The following is a 23,913-nucleotide window of genomic DNA, read 5'->3' as shown; positions in this document are numbered from 1 at the left end:
GTAAAAAAATTAAGAAAAAAATTTTAAATGAGAGGTGATTATAGAAGAAATGTGCAAAACAAAATCAATGCAGCTATAATTAGAGAAGAAATAGCTAATTGGGAAAATTTTTACTAATTGGGAAAAATTTCTCTGGTTAAGATCAGATTTCCAAGACATAAAGGGAATTATGCAAATATGAAGTTGAGTCATTTCCTCAAACAATAAGTGGCCAGAGGTAATGAACAGGTTTCAAAAGAAGAAATAAAAGCTATCAACGGTCACATGAAAGAATGGTCTAAGTCATTAATAACAAGAGAAATCCAAGTTAAAACAATTCTTGGGTTTTACCTTATACTCATCAGATTGACAAAAATAACAAAAAGAAATGTCTATTTTTGAAGAGCCTATAAAAGGACAGTAACAGTAATGCACTGTTGGTGGAACTGTGAATTGGTCTGATCATTCTGATCAATTCAGAAGAAAAACTCAAAATATATTAAAGTATATATGCTTTTTAATCCAACAGTACCTACTAGTCACATACCCCACAATGTCAAAGGCAGGTGGAAAAGGGCCTATAAATACAAAGATATTTGTGGCAGATTTTTTTATTGTTACAAAGAACTGGAAACAAATACCTATAGTTGTGGAATGGCTGAACCAATTGGAGTATAAGAAGGCACCAAAATATTGTGCTTCGAGGAATGACAAAAATAAGAAATTAAGTAAAACTTTGGATAAGCATGAGATAGTGCTGGTGAGCAAAGCAGGCTGAGCTGTGAGTTCTCCCCTGAGCCTGAGATGCATATTGTGCATGCCTAGAGAACTCAGTTCTCCTCCTCTTAGTGAGGATATGGCATCTTTATCAATTCACTCTCATTCTAGGAAATCACTTTCCTTTCAAATTTGATACACTGTCTTGCAGAGAAAAAGGGAACAGAGTCCCATGATCGAGGGGAATGGCTGCCTACTTCAGTTCATTCACTTTCCTTTGTGACTGTATCAATTTGTGCCTACTAGATGTATCTTCATGGAGATTCTTGTTTCTCTTTTTTAGGAAATTATTAGAAAAACTTAATAAATTCTCAGTTCCATTACATATGTGGCCCCAAACCCTTAGCCAAAGTTACACAGCACAAATTCAAATTGAGTTTATAAAACCTCTGTAATTTAAATCTTTTTAAGTCTCTACAAATACATCTAAATAAGTAGAAGTGGTACAGATTCAATAGCTATCTGGTTTTAATATAATTTAAATACATAATAGGAAACCCAAAATATCACCTTAAAAGATAATAGTTCCAAAAAGTTGATAGAGGGTCCTTTATCCAACTTAAAAGAGGAGAAGGTAGAAACAGGGAGCTTATGCCACCTCAACTCTAATCTGTTGGGATGGGTAAAAATAGGAAATAGGTGAAGGTAAATAAGAGTGAAGTAAGTCTCTGCTTCCAGGTGAGCACAGGGAGGAGCTCAACCTAAAATTATCAACAAATATCCATTGCTTTCTGCCTGAGCAAGGCTGGCAGTATCTGGGCTGTCCCTAGCCGTAACTGGACTTTCCGTTTTCTACATCACAGTTTCCTGGTTGACTAGGATTACTTTTTGTGCTCTATTTGTGCTCAACTCTACATTAAAAAGTTCATCATAAGGACCCTACTAGCTAAGGCTAGCCTCCAGTTTGTCATATTGTTGCCCTTCTCAGTTACCTTCAAGGTCGAGTCAAGAAGAAGGAACTCCTTATGACTTTCCCCAAACCAGTGTGTACTAGAGGATGCTCTAGACAAAAGCACCCTTGCTGTCTAGCTCTCAGACCTTCCATCTTTCTCGGCCTCTGGGAGGGATGTTATGTTTGTAAGACTAATATGAATTGCTCCCAGTCCTATAAGCAGGAGCAGAAGAATGATGTAAAGGAAAACAACTCTGAAACACTTGAAAACTCTCATCAACACATGTCCAATCATGTCTTAAGAAGACTATTGATGAAACAAACATGCCTTCTACCTCCTGGAAAAATGGTAATGGATAGACTGGAGAAGCAGATTAAGACATACATTTCAGACATTATGTGTTGATTTGTTTTGCTGGACTAATCTTATATATTACAAAGGAGAAAGTCCAGTAGGGTGAGGAGGAAGAAGGTGAGTTAGTGGGAAATTACAGAGATGAAAAATTATGGAGGAAAAGAGTAAAAATAACAAAAATGCAGAAGCAAACAAAGTTCAGATACAGATACAAAAAGAGCTTTCACATACACTAAAGGAGCAAACTATATAAAAGAAACTAATGTTTTATACATAATTTTTTTTTGTTCTTATTTGTATATTGGAATGCTTCTGTTGGATTTAACAATTACTACATTCATAATAAAAAAGAAAATTTTTTTGAAAGAACTGACATCACTTCTATAACACAATAGGATTTTAGTGGAGGTCCTTGCTATTTATTTCGTACCATTTCTGCATTTTTTTATCTTTCAATACACCCTTTAATCAGATCCTTTTCTAAGCATTCTTTGTAAGGAGAATTTGGACAAGTCAGCTTTCAGGAAATATAAGCAAGGGTCTTTGGTTTTAATCCATTGGGATCATTGGACAAGTCAGCTTTCAGGAAATATAAGCAAGGGTCTTTGGTTTTAATCCATTGGGATCATTTAGTGGATGACTCATGACTGAAATTCTTTTCAACTTTTAACTTCCCTACTTGTTAAAAAAAAAAAAAAAAGGAGGGAGGTGGAGGGGTATGTGTGGAGGATACTACCGAAGACCCAAATAGAGGGTTCTGAAATTACCAGCATAAATGATGATGTAGTTCTATGACATTAATAGTTGAAATATTAACTGAATATTATTATTATTTAGTATTCTAAAATGTTTCTTTGCTCTATTTTCAGGGAGAGACTAACAGAATAATAGCCTCTCACACAATGAACAAAAATTCATCTAGATCTCACTGCATTTTTACAATATATATTGAGGTATGCAACATCACTTCTCAGAGGATGGAGACAATTGACAATTTTACATAATTAATCATTTTATTACAGTGTTCTTAGATATCTAACCTCTGTTTGATTATTCCCTAGGCTCATTCAAGAAGCTTATCTGATGAGAAGTACATTACTTCTAAAATTAATTTGGTGGATTTGGCAGGTTCTGAGAGACTTGGGAAGACTGGGGTAAGTAGTTAGGAAAAAATGTTAGTTCATTTAACAAACATTTATTTAGTATCTACTCTGTGCAAGATATTCTACAAATGCTGGAGGAGATTAAAAGATAATAAAGCATGGTCCTTCTCAAAGAGTTTATAATAAATGCAGTAATAAAAAAGACTACATATTCATAAATTATGAATATAAAATATAATATGATAGACCCTTAAGAGATCCACATGAAGTACTATGAAAGTTTAGAGAGGAGATCACTTCTGGCTGGGAAGATTAGAGGAAGCTTAGTAAAGGACTTGGCTTTTGAGATGGTTCTTGAATCAATGGTAGGACTTTGGTATGTCAGAAGGAAGGGAGTGAAAGAACAGAGCAGCATGGTTCATGATGTTATCTATCCCAGTTTCAGAGTGCTACGTGATGTTGGGAAGATTCCATCAATAAGTGGTAAACAATACCAGACAATGAATTATACAGCATAGGCTATAAATTTTGGAGAAGAAATTGATATAAGTCAAAGGTGTGTTTTATCCTTGCCACCTAGAGAGGAAATGGAACTGCCACAAGGGTGACTAAAAACAACCACTAGGGCCTGAAGAAAGAGCCTTCCTGGAGGAAATGGGCATGGTCCAAAGTGTGATCTGACCTTAAGGCAAAGGCCATTCTGAGCCAGGACAGATTTCACTGAAAACGGCAAATCCAATAGGTGAGACAGTAGCCAGAAATTAAAAAAAAAAAACTAAAACTAAAGCTGGGAAGATTAGCAAAGAGTCAAAGTGATTGACTTCAGTGAAACGTTGGCTACGCTGGTGTAACTGTGGGCAATGGGCTGATGGACTGGCCACACCTGTTCTTAAATTCTACATTGGCAGGGAGAGAGTGGCACGTGAACTGAAAGAAATTCAGAGAGTTCAATATATAGAACCATAGTAGGCAGAAGAGGATGTTCCGAGTATGGAGGGATGGTATCTACAGACATGGAGCCCAAAATATAATTGGTTAAGGTTTGGAGGAGTAGGCAAGTTTCAATGGCCATGAGCAAGAAAGAAAGCAGGAGTCTGGATAGATGGATCGATTAGATCAAGGTATCATTGAAATATAAATCATAATGTGAGAATGTGAAACTGATATTGAGGTAAAGTCTTGTTGAGCTTTCATGTGTTTGTATTCAAATACATTTTTGGACAGAGAAGTTATTGCTTTCAGTGTATGTGGAGGCCTGAGCCCTCAAGTGGAGTCTAAAAGTAGTAGATTATCTGAGATTATCTAGTAGTCCCACCAGTCCCTGAGCAGGAAATCCCTCTATAACAGCCCCATTACAAGCCTGGAAAACCCACTACTTCCTGAGCATTCTACTTATTGAATAGTTTTAAGTCTTTTTTTTTTTTATATGAAGTAAAAATCTAACTTCTAAACTTCCAACTACTGCTCCTTGTTCTACCCTCTGGGACAAGTTGAACCCCTGAATCCTCCTTCCATTTGACAACCCTTAAAATACTTGAGGCTGACTCTCATGTGTCCTACCTCCTTCTCCCTCACCAAGTTTTCTCTTCTCTAAGCAAAACGTCCCTAATTCCTTCATTGATCCCCATATGGTTTAGTCTCCAGGCTTCTGATCACTCTCCTCTGGATGTGCTCCAGCTTGTCAATGTTTCTAAAATGCAGCTGCCATAACTAAATATAGTTATACTACAGATATGGTCTGACTAGGAAATAATAAACTAGGCTTTTTATTCTGGGCGCCGTGCCTCTATTGATTTGGCTTAATATTCCATTAAGTTTGCACTTTTCTTTTCTGACTGGCTCCTATTCAGTTTGTAATGCTCTTGAAGCCTCCGATATTTTTTCACGCACACTGTTGTCTAGTCATACCTCCCGCATCCTATGTTTATGCCATTTATTTTTTGAATACAAATATAGGATCTTTTCTGCCTTTTACATTTCATCTTATAGTCACAAATTGATCATGCCGTTTGACCCAGAAGTTGCAGTGCCAGAACTCTCTTCCAAAAGCATCATCTAAAAAAAAAAAGAACCTCCTGGGTGTACAAAAATATCCACTTGTTTTATTTTTAAGAGCAAAAAAAAAGGGAGGAAACAATCTAGATGTCCAACAATTGGGAAATGGGCAAATAAATTGTTATATTAAATCAATGGAATAATATGGTATCAGTTAAGTGTTGTAGTGATAGAGTGCCAGGCTTTTTGTGAGTTCAAATCTGGCCTCAGACACTTATTAGATATGTGTAACCCTGGGCAAGTCACTTATCCCATTTGCCTCAGTTTCCTCATCTGTGAAATGAACTGGAGAAGAAAATGGCAAACCATCCCAGTATCTCTACCAAGAAAACCCCAAATGGGGTCACAAAGAGATGGATGTGACTGGAAAAGACTCAACAACATAATGCCATAAAAACACAATTATAAAACATACCAGGAAATAATAGAAGAATCTGTATGAGGGGATGAAGAATAAAATCAGTGGTGTCCAAATGGTCCATACACTGACCAGAAAAGAAGTGTAGACCTGGAGTGGCAGTGCTTGGGCCTGGCCTCAAGGGGGACACAGAACAAAGGAATCTGCCTTGCTGATCTGTCTTGTTAAAGGACACAGAGTTGTGTGCGATCTGATTTCCTCCCCTTGTTTTTTATGTTTGTATGGTTTTGTGGATGGTTAAGCTTATGATACATTTTTAAAAGTTTCATCCCATAAATAGCAGCAGCTGATAGAGTCATGAGAGACCTGTGGTTTCAGGCAAGCTCTGGAGTCAGCCGGGAGAGATGTGGCCTTGCAGCTATGTTATAGTGACAATGTCACCTGGGGTGCCCACGTTACAAATCAGAGTGAAGAAAGGAGGACCCAAGCAAGTGGTGATAATCTTACAAAGAAAGAATGTTCAATTATTTCCGAGTCCAATTTCTCCTCGTAGGAATTGATCTGGGTTATGAAGTTATCTAGTCCTTCGATTAGATTTTTCTCAAAATTTTAACCCCTTGGTTCATAACTATTGAGGTATGAGGACAATCAATCACAACCGTGAGGATATTTTGATATCATTCCACATGAAGATCGGTGGGAAGAATTGAGAATGTCTAGCACAGAGAAGATTTAAGATGTTATATGGAAAAAGAGTTAGGCTTCTTGGTCCCAGTAGGCAGAACTAGAACAAATGGGAGAGAGATGGAGAGAGGGAGATTTTGCCAAAATAAGAGAAAAAATTTCTTAACAATAACATTGATTTTTGTTCGTTGATTGATTGTTGATTGAAAATAGAATAAACTGGTCTCAAGAGGTAGAGAGTTCCCCATCCTTAGAATCTGTTCAAAACTGGAAATGATCACTTGTTGGGGATATTGTAAAAGCCCTTTATGCTTAAGGTAGGGAGTTGGGCTACAAAATATTGGATGTCCCTTCCAACTCTGAGATTCTATGATCACATAGCATTATCATCTCCAAATGAATTTTCTTAGGCTTCTAGGACCATCTGTAAAGTTAAGAATGAACATTTCTCTTGTTTGGAATAGTAATTCCCTGGACCCTAGGAAAAGGAACTGGAGAAGCTTAAGGGTTTCTTTCTGTTCCAGAGGGTTTAGATTAATATAATAGAAGACATTCTAAAACTTTGCATTTTTGCCCTTTACAAAGCCTGGTATAGTCAGGTGAATTTAGGTTTTAATTTAATTCTTTCCACAAGAGCTTAATGGGTAGCTATTATGTGACCAAGTGTGCTAATGTATTAGCAACCACAGTATTCCTCAGGATGGGTTGCTAGCACAAGTTCTTTGATCTGTTTTTCTAAACTTTAAAGGAGTCAACAATCTTACTTTAGTTACAGATAAGTAGAATGAAATGAGTATAGAAAACACAAGCAGAGAAACTAGCAGAGATTTGACAGGGCTCCAACTGTCTGAGCAAAGCAATGCAACCACCTACATATACCACCATATCGGGAGAGCACCAACATCTGAGTAACTGGAGGTGGGATGGGGGCTCTAAACAAATGGCTACTCAGAATCCCATCCCAGAAATCAAAAGATCCTTCTCATGAGCGAGCCCCCAAAGCAAAACATCAACCTCCCAGTATATATACTTTTCAACTAATAGGCTCAGAGCCAGAAGGCCTCACAACCCACATGACTCAGCACAGCTGTGAATTACTGAGGTTATCCTTCAAATGTTTACAATTTGTCCTGATCCTAAGGAACTGAACTCCAAAAAGAACAATAAAAGTCCCACCTTGCTTATGCTTACAGCTAGGCACTCGTATCAGTAAACACCCCAACATACATGGGGTGGGGGTGGGGAGCTGCTACAATAAGTTCTTTGATCTGCTTCTCTAAAAGGAAAGCAACTTTTGAAGGTTCAACAATCTACTTTAATCAAGCACATGTATCATTCACTTAGTTCAGGGGAAAAAGTCAGCACCCTGAACTTCAGAGAAAATACAGAGATATCAAAAATCAACAGACATGGTTTCCTCTATCTGGCCCTAATCAATACGTATATTACAAATCAATAGACAGGTTCAACTGTCTGACCATAGTTACCAGAGAGGGAAGCACCAACATGTGGGTTTTCAAAGCTGGGGGGCTTAGCAGCTTCCCAGACTCTCATCGAGCCCTCAAACTTTCTTCCAAAAGCTAAGCCCCAAAGTAAAACTGCACCTCAGAGTCTTTATACACTTTCTAGAGCCAGAGAACATCACATCCCGTGGGAACCAGTGCCTCATTAATAAAAGTTGTGGACCTTACTACAAATCTTCCCAGGCCCAAGAATGGGTGGGAAAGATTCTCCTTAATCACATTATTCAGAAGCATTATACTTCTTGGTATAAACCAAAACGCAGCAAAAGATTCTACTTTGCTTGCCCTCCCAGCACTAACACATAAAAGTATGAGATACAGTCCCTGTCCTCCAGGAGCTTACATTCTAGTTGAGGAGACAAGCATAAATACCAGACACATAAACAAGTACTCAAGATTGCGTCTCATGAATGGCATCTTCAGTCTTCTGGAATCCTGATTGGTCACTGCATCTCTCAGAGTTCTTAATCCTAGTAGTTTCATATGAAATGTTGTATTCATATGAATAGCTCCCCAGTTCTCATTTTACTCTGGATCAATTCATAGAAACCTTCCCAGTTTTCTCTGAATCCATCCCTTTCATCATTTCATAGAGTAATAATGGTTACATTTATATACCACAGTTCAGCCATTGAGGGCTCTCGCCTTTCCCCCTGCCCCAGTTCTTTGCTTCAACAAACAGTGTTCATTCTAGCATTTAAAGCTCTCCCCAATCTGTCTCCTGACTGTGTTACCAGACTTATTTCATATTATTTCCTTTCATGCCAACTCAAATGTTTGCCAAATGTAACACGCCATCTGTGGTCTCTGTGCCCTCTCTCCTTACAACTGCCTTTTAAATCTGCCATCTCTGGCAGAAAGCCTTTCTTGAGGCCTCCAGTTACTATCTCTCTTTCCTTTCTAATAAATCTAATAACTTTATCTGTGTACATGTTACTTTCCACTTCTGATAAAATATTAGCTCCTGGAAGGCAGAAACCTATTTCATTTTCTGTTTTTATATTCCCAGTACCTGGTATAATGGCTGGTGTGTCTTAGGTACTTAATAACTATCTGTTCTTAATAAATCAAACCTATGATATCCAAAATTTGAGCAGCTAGATGGCTCAGTAGATAAGGTGATGATGGGCTTAGAGTCAGTAAGACTCATCTTCCTGAGTTCAAACCCGGCCCCAGACATCTATGAGCTATTGACCCTGGGCAACCTGTTTACTCAACTCTGTTTGCCTCAGTTCCTTACTTGTAAAATGAGCTGGAGAAGGAAATGACAAATCACTACAGTATTTTTGCCAAGAAAATCCCAGATGGGGTCACAGAGTCAGGCATGACGAAAACAACTAGAAAACCAGAATAACACCAAATAATATTCATCCTCTCCTTTCTGCCCCCACTGCCACCACCTGCATGTGCCCTTCATTTCTAGATCAACAGATCTACAGCTTCATAGCACATCTTTCCCCTACTGCCTCCAGTCTGTTTATTGTTAAGATTTTCTATCTTTTACTATCCTTTTTATTCTGAATTTAAGGGGTAAATAATGAGCACTTTCATCTATATTCTAGAAAAAGAGAATTCCAGTCCATTTTTCAAATTACTGCCAGAAAAAAAAGCCTGCATAAGCCTGGGTCTGATCACGTCACTTCTTTGCTCATCTTTAGTGACTCATTGTGCAGTGATTAAAGTTAAATCTCCTGTGCCTGGCATTCAAGGCCCGGTGTCCTCTGACACTGCCCTTTTCTTCCAGCCTTGTCTCCTACTACTAACTTCCCTTCAAGCTGGACGACCTCCTGAACACTGTGTTCTCTCCTGCCTCCATCCTTTCCCTTGTTCTGTTCCCGAGATGCTTGTTGAATTCCTCGGCATTGTCTAGAGGCTAACCAAAGGCTGCCTCTTCTACAAAGCCTTCTCTGATCCCTATGGCCAGAGGGATCTCAAATGGCTCTTGGATTTGCAAGAATCTATTTCATTTATTTAACCTTGTGTATTAAAGTTTTATGTGTTTTTAGCTTATTTCCCCTACTAGACAAACACCATGAGGGCAGGGATCTATGTCTTATCTAAACTTCAAATGCTGTCTCTCCCTCCCCTGCCACCACCCCCCCATCCCACACTGAACTCTGCATATGGTAAGCATTTAATAAATCATTGTTATTGGGAAAAAAGAATTTACAGAATTGGTGCCTGACTGAAAATGAATTTAATTCTGAGATTCTGAACCTGAGTGACTGGGAGAATAGTATGACCACTGATAGTAAGAATGAATGAGGAGAGATGGTTTTGACAAATGGACCGCTCCATCTGAAGTGAAGTGTCTGAACCATTTGACCTTTTTTTCTTTTCCTTTTTTTTTTTTTTGTTTTTTGTATTGTAGTCAGAAGGACAAATCCTGAAGGAAGCCACATATATCAACAAATCCCTGTCCTTCCTGGAACAGGCTATTATTGCTTTAGGGGACCGAAAAAGAGAACACGTCCCCTTCCGGCAGTGCAAGCTCACCCATGCTCTGAAGGACTCATTAGGTAAGGAAGTTGGAATTTGTTTAAGTCGATATAAAATAGTGAAAGAAAAGCTTCATGGCTTGTAATTCAGAAGGAAACCTGGAGCCAATGTCCATCAAGGCTTATATATGTGCTAACAGTAGAGACTCATCATTACTTTTGACAGTGTTAAATCATTCAAGAGATATAAAGCATTTGAATCCCATCAAAACCACTATCTCCTTTTTCAAGTCTATACATACTTTCATCTATACCTTTCCCAGTGACCATCAGACATAGTAGAATGAATCGAAAGCATGGTATATGTTCTTTGTCTATCTGACTTTCTCTTCTGTACTCTATTTCTGTGTTTCATTTTCTTCTCCTGCTGTCTATTTCTTCTCTTTTTCCTCCCTTCCTGCCATCTCTCTCCTCTTCTCTTTCTCTCATTTCCCAGTATGTATGTCTATGTCTCTACCTCTATGTTCATTCCCTCATTTCTTTCTCTTTTTTTCTCTGTTGGGCATCTCTCCTCCACTATTCACTTTTTCCCTCCTCTCACTAATTATTAGAGGCCTTGTGGCATAGTAGATAGAGCTTTGGCTTTGGAAGCAAAAAGACAAGACCAGCCTCTGACACATTCTGGCCATGTGACCCTGGGCCAAGTACTTAACCCCTTTCCTTGTTCCAAGAAGACTTCAAAGTCTATCAGTTGCATAGAAGGTGCCATCTTGCATTGGTAGAGTAAAATCACAGGTCTAGTGTTCTCATTCTCTAGTTACTATAGCACTAAAGTGACTGTCTTAGCACAAAACCCTTTGTGGCTCATAGCCTTTCTGTCTTCTTCCTTCGCAGGGGGAAATTGTAACATGGTCATTGTGGCAAATGTCTATGGTGATGCTACTCAGCTGGATGAGACAGTAAGTAGGGAAGACAGTTACTTTTTGGGATAGATTTTAAGAACATGAATTGCCCTTTGCCTCAAGAAGGGGAAAAAGAGATGTATTCCTTGTGGATCCTACTAAAATCCCTTTTCCAAAAACACTGGTTTTCAAAGATAAGGTCACAAGGCCCTTCTATAACTTAGGCATTCATTTTGGCAAGTATTCATTGAAAATCAACTGTGTGTGAATGATTATGCTATGGTATTGTGGGGGATTTGAATATAAGATCCAGTCTTCATCTCTTAAGAATTTATCCCATAGAGGAGCTAAGACAAATAACCATGCAAACAGCCAAAGTAGAGAGGGAGAGGTACATTGTGCTGTGAGAGTTCAAGGAAGAAAAGACCATTTCTGGATGAAAGGATCAGGGAGAGTTTCTTAGATAAGATAGACTTTGAGCTAAGATTTGAAGGATGGTTGGGCTTTCAGAGTAAAGATGTATGGGGAAGACATTCATGATGGTGGAGCTCCCTGAGTAGCACTGTAGGTAGGAAAACAGTAACTTTGTTTGAGGAATAGTAGTATAAGGTACATAGACAAGAATAGGAGGAGATAAGTTTTAAAAAGGAGATTATGGAGAGCCTTGAATTGCAGTAGTTAAGGCTTTATTCATCAGTCAACGGGAAGTCATTCAGGGGTTTGGAGCAGGGGAATGATATGATCAGAGTTGTCCTTCAGGAAGACTGATGTCACAGCAGCCTGTATGAAGATAAGAGGGAGAAGAGAAGGAGAATGGGCAGACCAGTTATGAGATTGGTTGTTTCAGAAACAGAGTGCTGGCAGTGGGACATGAAAAGGAGAGGATTCAAGAGACATTATTGGAGCAGCTAGGTAATGCAGGGGATAGAGCACCAACCTTGGAGTCAGGAGGATCTGAGTTCAAATCTAGCCTCAGACACTTACTAACTGTGTGACCCTGGGCAAGTCACTTAATTCTGATTTCCTCAAAAAGAAAAAGATAATATAAAGAGACATTATTAAAACTGGTGACATTAGATATGAAAGGAGGGGAAAAATCAAAAATGACTGGGAACCCAATTCCTGGTGACATCAATAATGGTCTTGACAGGAAGCAATGTGATGTAGAAAAAAATTGAAATCTCATCTCTGACACATACTGGCTGTGTGACCTTGGTCAAGTCATTTAACCTCTTAATGCTCCAGGCAACTTATTAAGACTATATGTTGCAGAGAAAGAGTGACCTACATTAATAGAGGGAGTTTCCCTATACTGATAACCTTTATATTGGAATTCCTTATACCAATGAAATATCAGTTCCAGTCCCTATCTATAATATATAGAAATAAACAAGTAAGGAGCAAGACCTGGTTTGGGGAAGAAGATGATGAAGTTAGTTTGGAGTAGACATATTCTATGCCAGTTGGAAATTCAAGTATAGATATCTAACAGAAAATTGCAGGTGATAGTCTGTAGGTCAGAGGAGGCATCAAAGTTTGGAGGGTAGAGATTTAGAAGGCATAGCTATAGAGATGACAATCAAGAGTGGATGAGATCACCAAAGGAGAAAGGATAGAGAAGAGGACTGAGGATTAAACCTTAATGAACGCCTGTATTCAGGTGTCAGGAACAGTAAGAGTTGTCGTGAAGATCAGATAAAAGGAAGCATCAGTATCATAGAAGCTAGAGAGAGAGAGAGAGAGAGAGAGAGAGAGAGAGAGAGAGAGAGAGAGCTTGTGTTGGATGACCTTGATGGTCTCTCAGGGCTTTCTTACCTCACAGAACCTAGTAACAAACATTCTCAGACTTACCCTTCCCAAATAATGTTGTTCATTATTTGTATGTGGTTCAGTCGTGTCCTATTCTTTGTGACCCCATATGGGATTTTCTTGGCAGTGATATTTCTTCTCCAGCTCATCTTACAGATAAGGAAATTGAAGCAAACAGGTTGAAGGACTTGCTCAGGGTCACACACCTAATAAGTGCCTGAAGCTGAATTTGAATTCAGGTCTTCCTGACTCCAGACTCAGTGCTCTCTCTACTGTACCACTAGCTTCCCTACTGAGCCACCTAGCTTGCCTCCATCTTTATCTGTGTGAGGTTGTCCAGATCAATAGAGGGTGACATCCCTTTGTCATTGGTCACTTCTCCCACAGATGTCTTCCCTATTCTTGGAGCAATCTGAAGCTCTGGAAAGGCCTGGTGGATTTGGCTCAGTCTGATCAGTTTCCATATGGGGGATTTTCCATTTGAAAAGAGCATAGTTATCACTTGGCTCAGTGCTTCAGGGCTTCTCTGAGCTCCTGTCTGCAAAGGGGAGTCTAAAGCAAACTGAGGTCCATGCAAACCTGTGGGATGAAGTTAGGTGTTAGCCTTCTTCGTGTCTCAGACTCCTTTGGCAATCTGGTGAGGTCTGTGGACATTTCAGAGTGTTTTTAAAAGCTTAAAACACACAGGATCCTAAAGAAAATCAATTATATGATTGAAACACAGTTATAAAAAAATTTCTTTTCAAGCAAATTGACAGACCCCAGGCTAAGAACCGTTGTTCTAGGGAGATTTCCCTACTGCTGTACCAACTATACTAGAAATCCCAATCTTTGCCAACACCAGGAAAGAGAATAGATGCATAAGACATAAGACATGTAACTAACCTGGAAAGTGCAAACTGCTCAGCAAGGCAGGTCGCTTTTGTTTACTGATGTTCTGGGGGAATGTAATATGCATATCTTTTGAGAAGATGATACTCTTGCAACTTCCAATCCAAAAGAATAAATGATACAGGGTGTGATGAGCCAGGCTGTTGTTTTTTTCCTGCTACTTATAGAAGAACAGATGTACATTCTACTGTTCAGGCTCCTATTTATGTAACCAGTGTGCCCTTGGAAATGCCTTATGACTAGTGCTCTGCCAAGTGTTCTGGGAAACGTAAAGGCGTATAGAAACCCACTTATAGGGGGTCATACTTCTAGCATCGGTGAAAGCAAAGGTATTGAAAGGAGCTCTGTGAGCTGCTGAAAGAGCTGAGACAAAGTCTGTGCCCTACAATCCAGTGCTGGGGCCCCCTCAGAGTACAGAACCTGATTGATTTTGCTTTAATGTACATTTCTGACCAGGTTGGTGATCCAGTTTCTCACCTTCCAGAAAGTTAGAATCAGCAGATCAGAAAACTGCAAACTTGTTAAAGGTAGTCTCGAGTGATAGTAACAAGAAGAGACAGCTGTCTACCTGATAATGAAGCAGAAAGCCCAGCAATCTGAAACTGCAGTAAAGATCGAGCAATTAGTCCTATGTGCCTAAAGAGGCCCTGTGGGCATCATTGTATCACAGCAGTACAGTAAGATGCTGGATGTGTCTAATGAATGACCCAGGTAGACTTTGTTCAGTCTCCTTGATTTAAGAGACAATCAGTCTAGGATGCACTTAGAAAGATTTCTAATTCCATGTTTAAAATAGTGTTGGTACTTGAAAGGAGTGAACTTCACTTATCTGGGAAGGCAGGCTTAACAGCTTCTTCTCCCAGGATGTTGCATTTTGAAGGCATTTTGTATAAGTGTATAAGCCCGTAGATCATATGGGGCATTAAAACTGTAGAGCATTCAGGGGCCTGACTGCAGTCACCATAAGTAAGTGGTTCCTTCCAGGCACCTAAGGCCCTTCTAGGCACCTAAGGCCCATCTAGCCCTCAGTGCTATGGATTGTGATCTAATGTCCTATGACGGAAGCCCTACAATCTTTCTAATGATCGAGTACCCCCTCCCAAGGTGGGACTTCAGCTTTATGAAGGAGAGAACCTGGTAAAGTGATTAAAACCAAAGACTGTCATATTATATGAAACCTCAGATGAGAGGACTTGTATCTGTGATTTTAGTTTAGATGGTAAATGCTGATAGTCCTTACAAGATTGGACATTTCAGAGATTTTTCTGGCCTCTCTGTCTGCAGGGAAAGCCAGACGACTGTTAAAACACAAGCCCATTTCAAAAAGTAAGAGTATACCATCCAAAAATATAAACAAAGGCACATTTGATTTAAATTAAATAGCACTTAAGCAAATCATTCCCACCCTCATCCTCAGTCCTTTGTCTTAGTCCACCTTCCAGCTTCCCTTTCAAGGCCTGAGAGCCCTTCCCAGGTATCACAGGACTAGGACATAGATGTATCCATCAGAGCCAGATGTTTGTCCTGCTGCCCCCTAAGGTGTTGCTGGGCTACGCATCCACGGGGCTTGCCAATGCAGTGTCCAGGCCTCATTTTCTGGAGAAATAATTATATTTAATCCCAAAGAGTAGGAGGGCAGGGAGATGAAAGGAGAGAGAGGGAGGACAAAAATATATGGGATGAATAAAGAACTTCTCTCTCATATTTTAAAATATTTTCATACTTATGCCAAAGACTTGACTATTTTAATCACAGGTATGTTTCTATAAAATAAAAAAGATACTATACCTTATTCTATAGAGAATTAAACAAAAGTTCTACTTTCTTCCTTTCTCAGTGGACTAATTTTGAGTTCTCAGTTCTGATTGTAAATTTGATCCTGAGTTCCTGTGAGACCTCAAGCCAGCTTCTTGCCAATTTCTAACTCACAAGTTTCAGTGCTAACCTCTCCTCATTTTTTTAGAGACATGACAGACTACTCAGTATCATTGTTGAGTCCTTGAAAGAGAAGAGATTTTCTGAGTAGGTTGAAAAGAAGACTGGGCAGGAATCCAGGAGACTTTGACTCTCCACAACTCTGCCTCTAGTTAGCCACAAAACCTTGGGCAAATAACTTTCCTTTTGGGTTCCATTTTCCCCATTTGTAACCTTGGACTCCTTTAACAAATGGTTATTTTAGATGACCTCTAAGATCCTTTCCAACTCTTTTTACAACTATCCAAATCAACATTATATGATCCAAAGATGACCGCAACTCTACAGGGTTAGCCTCCCCTCTTTCATTTAAAAGAGAAGACTTTACCATTTTCCCTTCTAGGAATTCCATTGAAGGCAGATTTATAGCCAGAATACACTGATCCATCCCTTTTCTAAACATTGGCTGGGTTGCTAAGCGTCAAATTGATTAATATTGCCCTAAGTGTCAAGATGATTTAGCAAGTTTGAGACACAACAGTGAGTATCCATGAAAGATAGATGCTTTTCCCTATAAATGCTGTTGAACCTACTGGCTTGTGATCTCCAGCTATTACTTAGCTAACTATTGAAAGCCTTCTGCCAGAAAGAAATGTTTTCCCAGAAGTTATTCAGGGAGGGAATGAGCAACGTCACCATGTGGGTCCAGCGGCTCCCAGCTTAAGCCTTAGAGATCTAGTGCTTCTGGAAAGCTACCCCACTTGGGTATTAGCCTTCCTTCCTTTATCAGACACTAATTACTTGCTTTGCAAAGTGTCTGCTCAAAGATGATCAGCCAGATATAAGCAGACCAGTTTTTAAAAGTGTGTATGAGAACTGTTATGTCATTCTTTGTAACTAAATACCACAGGTTTAGAAGAAAGCAAAGGAATACCTCCAGCCCCAGTGCCACCTCCATTCTCTCCTCCTCTTTCTATTCATTAACACACACCCCTCCCACCCCCCTTACAAAAGAGAGACGGCAAGCAAAGTTAAAAATCAGTATTCTTTTCTTTTTATCATTTTCTTGGGAAAGTAGGCAAACCTTTGTTTATAAGACAGTTCCACAGCAAAAAAGCCTGTGATAGCCCACTTAGGTAGGCAGAGTCTACCAGAGGTGGAGAACCTGCAGCCTCGAGGCCACATGTGGCCCTCTAGGTCCTCAAGTGTGGCCTGGAGACTACAGGTTCCCCACCCCTGAGACTAAGCCTTCCAGAACTCTGCCATGCAGATGGGAGCCAGCCTCCACTTGGAGGACCTCCCAGGATGGCAGACAATCAGGCTGAACAAGGTTCTCCCTGTTCCCCCAGAGACCTAAGGACCATTTACGAAAGGAAAAGCTACCTCACGATCGTGACCATTTGTTTTTCAGCTTTCTTCACTTCGTTTCGCCAGCAGAATGAAACTGATCACGACTGAGCCTGCCATCAATGAAAAATATGATGCAGAGGTATTTATTTACATTACTTTGGGGACAGCAAAGGTGAAAGGGGGAAATAATTTTTCCAGAGGCAGGCTGGCCTAGAGCTGCGAATCAGGAAAACTAAACCTTGGGCCAGTTCTGCCCCTCCCTAGCCCTAAGAGATTAGAGCAGTCCCTTCATCTCTTCTGATGGCTTCTTCCTCATATGTAAAATCCAGACGGCTGTACACCAGATGACCCCTGAGATGCCTTCCAAGTGTAATGGAAATAAGATTGTCTGGGGACTCAGTAGAACTGAGTTCTAATCCTGATTGTGCCACTGATTAAGGGCTTCTGAGCAACTCATTTCACTTCCCAAAGACATTTTCACTTCTATAAAACAAAGGAGTTGGGCTAGGAGACCTCCAAAACCTATTTCTAGGCTAACATTCTATGCTCCAAGGCCCCTTTCTGTCCTCACATTCCATAGAATGTCCAGTGTTCCAACTTCCCTTTCAACCTTGACATTCCATGTTCTATGTTCTCTAAAATTATCATTTTATGATTCAAGGTGTATTTTACTGTAGCCTCAGTTTGGTTGCTTACCCTACTTACCAGAATCTAGAACATTCTGAGATATATGGTGACCAGGTGCATACCGTACCGATAGAATATTTCCGAAGGATGACATGCAAGAAATTGTAAATTTCTATCTTTCCCATAAATCAAAGATGTGTACTGTATACATCAGAAAATAAAGTTCAGCACATAGTAGGAGAGCTCTAGGCTAAAAAAGTCTTTGTGATCATTCTGGCCAAAAACAACCAAATCCTCAGCAACCACACTTTCTCTTCTCTTCTTTTAATGAAACAACAAATTAAACTTACTGTACCCAACCTATTGTCATAAATACTGGAGATACAAAGTGCTTAAGGACACTTAGGTCAGTCAGTTTGGAAAGACAAGAAACATGTACATTGAATAAAAACTAATAATATGGGGCAATGTCTATTCAAAGCTAAATGAGGGAACCAAGTGCTATTAGGAGCGCAATAGAGGGAGAGGTCTCTGGGGCCTGGGGTAGTTGAGGAAGGTTTCCCAAAAGAGTTGCTTCAACTGGGCAAAATTCAGATAATTGGAGAGAAAAGTCTCCACCTGGAGGAGAGGAAGTGGTAATTATGTGACCACAGGCATAGAAGCCGCAGGAAAAGGATAAGGAAATAGGTAACTGCAATTCATTTCATTATTCTACCTGCATTTCAATAATTCTGGATTGTCAGTCACTCAGCCTCCCGTTATAATACTCTTTAAATAACAACAAAAAAGCCCCAAATTTTGCACTCCCAAATTCAATGAGTTCAAATCTGAAAAATAGATTATACTGACTTATAAGGAAAAATAGGAAATGATCCCCAAAATAAAATGCTGGATTTGAAATACAATCTTGACTCATTTCCTTAAATTGATGAAAGATACAGAGAAGTAACCATAGAATGCTATGTCAATTATGTGATTTTTTTGCTGCTCCCAACACATTTTCTCTCAAGAAAATGCCTCCAATTTTTAAAATTAAAAAAAAAAAAGTTTTGTTGCCAAGAAGACACAGCTTCCTCCCTAAGGCAAATTGCAAACAAACTCTCACACCCAGAACGTAGGATGGGAGGCTAATGGAGTGCTAGGGAGCGTGAAGGCCGGTCCCTTCCCCCACAGTAGGGGAAGGAGCACCTGACTTAGAGCTAGGAGACCTGGATCAAATCCTGACTGAGAATTACTGCTTAGTTAGCATTTCACCTCTCTGACATCTGGTTTCCTGGTCTGTAAAATGGGGGTAATAAGATTTGCATTATTCACCTCACCGGATGGTTGCGAAGGAAGCATTTTATAAATCATTGCTGTAGAAATGTGAACCATTATTATTGTTTCCGCCATAGCAAAAATAGAATAAAATCAGACTTTTACAAATCAAAGCATTATAGAAGATTTTAACTGGAAGAGTCTTTGACAAGTCCTATATTATGTACCTGAGCATTTCCTTGTTAAAGATTCTCTGCTAGGTGCTATCAGGTGTAAGAAGACATAGTTTCTGCCTTCAGGGAGCTTACCCTCTAGTTGAGATAAGACATATAAAAAGGTAACAATACTAGACATTGAATGATGTGTTGAATGATGTGTGGTATAGTTAGCATTATGGTAGTTTAGAGAAGGGAAAGCTAAGGACTGAAATGCTCAGAAAGGGCTTCTGTGGGGAGCTGGGATTTAAATGAGACCTTGAAGACCAGAAGCCAAAATCTTACAACTTTAAGAACTGATATGCATGAACCATTAGGCTTCTTATACATTCAACTCTTTCCTGAGCACTTGGGTATATGGGACTTTGTGGTACTTACTCTGGGGAATACAAAGATAAAGAAGACATGCTCCCTGTCTTAATATTCAATCAATTCCTCCCCCCCCCAAAAAAACCCCTCCTCCCTTCCAAACTTGCCTATTACTATTGAGGCCAACACCATCCTCCCACTCTCCCATGCTCACAACCTGGGAGTCATCCTCAACTGTCTCCCCCTTTATATCCAATCTGTGGTCAAGTCCTGTTGATTTTACTTTGGTGACATCTCACAAACATGCACCCTTCTTGCCCTCGTCTGACACTGGCACCATCTTGCTGCAGGCCCTTGTCCTCTCAGGCATGGACTATTTCAGTAGCCTTATGGCTGGTCTCCCTGGCTCAAGTTCCTTCTCAACCCCACTCAGCTCATCAAAAGGATCCTCCTAAAGCACAGGTTTGACCATAGCATCCCTCCCCTACACAATAAATTCTGGTGATTCCCCATCATTTCCAGAATCAAATACAAAATCCCATGTTTGACTTTCAAAGCCCTTCAATACCTGCTTTGCCCACCATCTTTCTAGTTTTCCTTCACCTTACATCCCTTCAATCCAGTACTTCTAGCTTCTTTACTGGTCCTTGCACAAGACACTCCATCTCCTGACTCAGCATTTTCACTGGCTTTTACCCATGCCGGGAATGCTCTCCCTCTTCGTCTCTGCCTCCTGGCTTCCCTGGATTCTTTCAGATCCCAGCCAAAATCCCACCTTCTACAGGAAATCTTTCTAGACCCTTCTTACTTCTAGTACTTTCCCTCTGTTGATTTTTTCCAATTTATCCTATGTAAAGCTTGTTTGTAAATGGTTGTTTACATGTGGTCTCTCTCCTTTGATTGTGAGCTCCCTGAGGGCAGGGATTATCTTCTGCTTTTCTTTGTATCCCCAACACTTAGCACACTTCCTGGCACATAGAATGTGCATCATAAATATTTGTTGACTAACAGAACTTACAGTCTAGACTGTGCACAAATACCTACATTGCAAAGTAGTACATCCTAGGTCTCCAAGATAAGTGCAAACAGAGCGCAGCTAGACCAGACAAGGGAAAGATCGCTTCTGCTGGTGAAGTCAAGGAATATTCCATGAAGAAAGGCCCTTTCATCTGGACCATTAAGGAAGGACTTGGGGCAGATGGAGGGAGAGAGAGAATTGAATTTTCCCATTGCCTCTGCCAGTTTCTAAAATTCTAGTGTCTAGGAGCCAGGGGTGTGCCTGCTACCACTGGCAGAAGAAGTATTCTTAAATTTTCAGTGTGAGCATTTACGCTTTAGAAATTGGCAAGCTATAAATCAGGTTTGGATTGGTTGGTTTTTGTTTTTAATTTCTCTACTTTAAAAAGTGACAGAGTAAATGTTCATAATGCAGATTCAACTTAAAAGCGTGTCCTGTGTTTTCAGAGAGCTAGTTGTTAAATATTTATTACCAGATCGGGGAAACCTAGATGGATTCAAGTAAAGGTTTTCTTCTTGAAAGCTGAAAGTAACTCAAGGTCAGCTAGTATAGTATGTCTCATTTCTGTGAGAGCTAGAAGGAGGTGAGGATTACTGTAGGGTAAACTGGGTCTGTAAGAGGTTCCTAGCAGGACAGGCAGAGCCCATAAAAGGAAGTACTAAGGGGGAGCCATTAGGTAGAGGTTTAAGACTTTTTGACCGGCTCATGCAAATATTGATCCCTGCAGTGTCTGAAGAGGTGCTTAATAAATGCTAATTGAGTGATTAAGGGTACAATCAAACCCATCTTCCCTTGCAGCCAAGATGCTGGAGAGGAAGGTTGATTCTTCCCCAGGAGCATATTTTAACAGCTGTTTTGTAATTGCAAATCATTGAGTAGCACTAGAAACATATTTTTTAAGAAGGATCTCATGTTTAAAACATATTTAGATAAATATAAATGCCTTTTTAAAGAGGTGAAATCATGCCTTGGTTGTTTATTTTTCCACGCAACCATAACTTAATGGACTATTAACAGAAGCATTGACCATTTGGTACAGAGGCAACATTCCAAAGGCAGGGTTGTTTTTTTTAATGTTAAGTGAAGCGTAACCTAAATCAGATTTGGAATGGTGACCACGAATTTTAAAACTTTTACATCATCATTATCTATCTTACTGTTCAGTAGAATTGTTTCCTAAATCAAGCTGCTTGCTGCTGTGGAATCTCCCTTTTGGAATTGTGTACCCCCTGAGACATTGTTATCTTTGGTAATGGGGGTACATTTTTTCCAATAATTTTGTTAATGTGCTAGAAAAAGTTGGAAAGGAATAAACCTGTGTAGTGCATGGGGTTTTATTAAATACAGAGTTAGTAGAATTTTTCTAACCTAATGCTTGATCCACATTCAATTCACTGGTACTTTATATCCTCTCTTTTTAGGGATAATTGTTTCCAAACTTAAGGCTGGAAAGTCACTGGAATGATGATTTTAAAAAGGATTATGACTATATGGTGTTTAAGTTTTTATATTAGCATTAGGGAACAACTAGGTGGCACAGTGGATAGATAAGGACCTGAAGTCAGAAAGACTCATCTTCCTGAGTTCAACTCTGGCCTCAGACACTTACTAACTGTGTGACCTTGGGCAAGTCACTTAACCTTGTTTGGCTCAGTTCCTCATCTGTAAAATTGGTTGAAAAAGGAAATGGCAAACCGCTTCAGTATCTTTGCCAAGAAAACCCCAGAAGGGGTCACAAAGAGATGGACACCACTGAAATGACTGAATAACAACATACTAGCGTTAAAAATGTATAAATTGTTCATAGAATCTAGACACTAATAACCAAGAAAATTGAGAAAGTCTTGATTATCAGAGGAAAAAGAAAAGAAAGTGATCATTTAGATAAATTCCGTTTTTAGATTGTTTAGACAAATTCAGTTAATAAGTGATTTTTGAGCATTTGCTGTGTGTTCAGAAGGCATTTCTCATTGTCTTTTTTTCTCCTCTTGCTTCCCTGCTAGAGGATGGTGAAGAACCTGGAGAAGGAGCTGATTTTGTTAAAACAGGAACTAGCCATACATGACAGTCTGGTAAAGAACTCTTTGCCCCTGCTCCTCCTGGATCTGCCTGCCCACCCTCCTGTGGCCTGCATGGGGACTGATGGAGAACTGCAGGACTGAGGGGGATCCTCCACTCATCAAGCTTTTTTTTCATTTCTGTCCTTTTCATGGCATCTGGTTTGACTTGTCTACCCTTCATTCTGAGTATCCAGAGTGCTCTCCCTCTTAATGAAGGACTTCTGCCACTGAGTCCCCTCTCCTGACACCAGCAGTTCTCATGGCTCCTTGAAGTGCCATCAAATTAAGACCCTATTTCCCTATTTATAGCACAGGAAAAGTGCTAGACATAAAGTCAGAAAATCTGGTTTCATGTTTTGGCTCTGTAACTAAATAAGGAGAGGATATTTAATGAGAAACTCACTAGACTTAGAGATAAAAGACTTAAGTTCAAATATCAGTTTTGCCAATGACAATTCTGTGTCCCTGGAGGGCGAGTCATTTAGCTTTTGAGCATCAGTTTCCCCATCTGTCAAATGGAGATAATACTTGCATTACATCACAGTGTGTTGAGAATGCATACTTGATACAGGCCAGAATTCCAGAATCAGTTCTCTTGAACTGGCAGCAACTCCTTCCCTGTCCCAGCCTAAGTACAGTAAAGTGATTTATTTGGCTTAAGTCCCATCGTTTCTAATGAAACATTTTTCCCTTTTAAGGCCAACCGTGCTATGGTCACCTATGATCCCATGGATGAAGTCCAAATAGCTGAGATCAATTCTCAAGTTCGCAGGTATCTGGATGGATCTCTGGAGGAAATTGATGTGAGTAGCATTTTCACAGAGCTGCTTGGAGGCCAGAACATTTTGTTCACAAGCTGCTTAGCTAATAGATGGATTTGGGGCATTCTCTTTACATTCCGTGAGAAATTAGACTCCACTGTTGTACCTTCCATTGCCTTCACAGCTGCTCCAGGGGATGGGTTAATTGCGGTAGAAGTGGTAAGTTCCCCAGTCAGTATGGCTCCCCTCCTGAGTATGTCTTTATCTGCCTGGAAGGCTCCTCCAAAATCCCTTGGTATATACTTGAATTTCCTGGAAACTGGAGGTTAGCCCAGGTAAAGCACAGGTCCTTTTAGGCTATGGAACCTATAGAAAAAGCATGCAGAGAGACAGGGGAGGGACAGCTCCTTTCCCATGAGGCCCGGCATGGGGAACGATGGTTCTTTGACAGGTTTAAGGTTATCTTCCAAAGCTAGGTCAGTACACATATTGTCATATACAAACATTAAATTGCCAAAGATGACTCAACCAAGGGTGAGAATCAGGCCTTTAAAAAATGATGTTAAGTTTAAACCTGATTTTTAGATTAAAAGGAGCAATATAAAAAATAATTGCATTAAGTTAACATTCTTTTTT

The 23,913-nt window shown here is 39.8% G+C and overlaps 1 protein-coding gene across 6 annotated transcripts in view; it reads left to right on the top strand.

The window, feature by feature from the left end:
• Nucleotides 1–23,913, top strand: part of KIF9 (kinesin family member 9) — a 73,474-nt gene that overhangs the window by 33,193 nt on the left and 16,368 nt on the right. For all 6 annotated transcript variants that reach the window (XM_072653462.1, XM_072653449.1, XM_072653481.1 and 3 more), the window contains 7 exons: nt 2,873–2,956; nt 3,065–3,157; nt 10,098–10,245; nt 11,059–11,123; nt 17,092–17,169; nt 22,460–22,528; nt 23,215–23,319. In XM_072653462.1, the coding sequence (XP_072509563.1) occupies nt 2,873–2,956; nt 3,065–3,157; nt 10,098–10,245; nt 11,059–11,123; nt 17,092–17,169; nt 22,460–22,528; nt 23,215–23,319 (642 nt within the window). The remainder of the gene's footprint in view (nt 1–2,872; nt 2,957–3,064; nt 3,158–10,097; nt 10,246–11,058; nt 11,124–17,091; nt 17,170–22,459; nt 22,529–23,214; nt 23,320–23,913) is intronic.

Source organism: Notamacropus eugenii, chromosome 1 (assembly GCF_028372415.1).
Source record: "Notamacropus eugenii isolate mMacEug1 chromosome 1, mMacEug1.pri_v2, whole genome shotgun sequence".
Taxonomy (NCBI): Eukaryota; Metazoa; Chordata; class Mammalia; order Diprotodontia; family Macropodidae; genus Notamacropus; species Notamacropus eugenii.
This window is presented reverse-complemented; position numbering and strand designations above follow the sequence as displayed.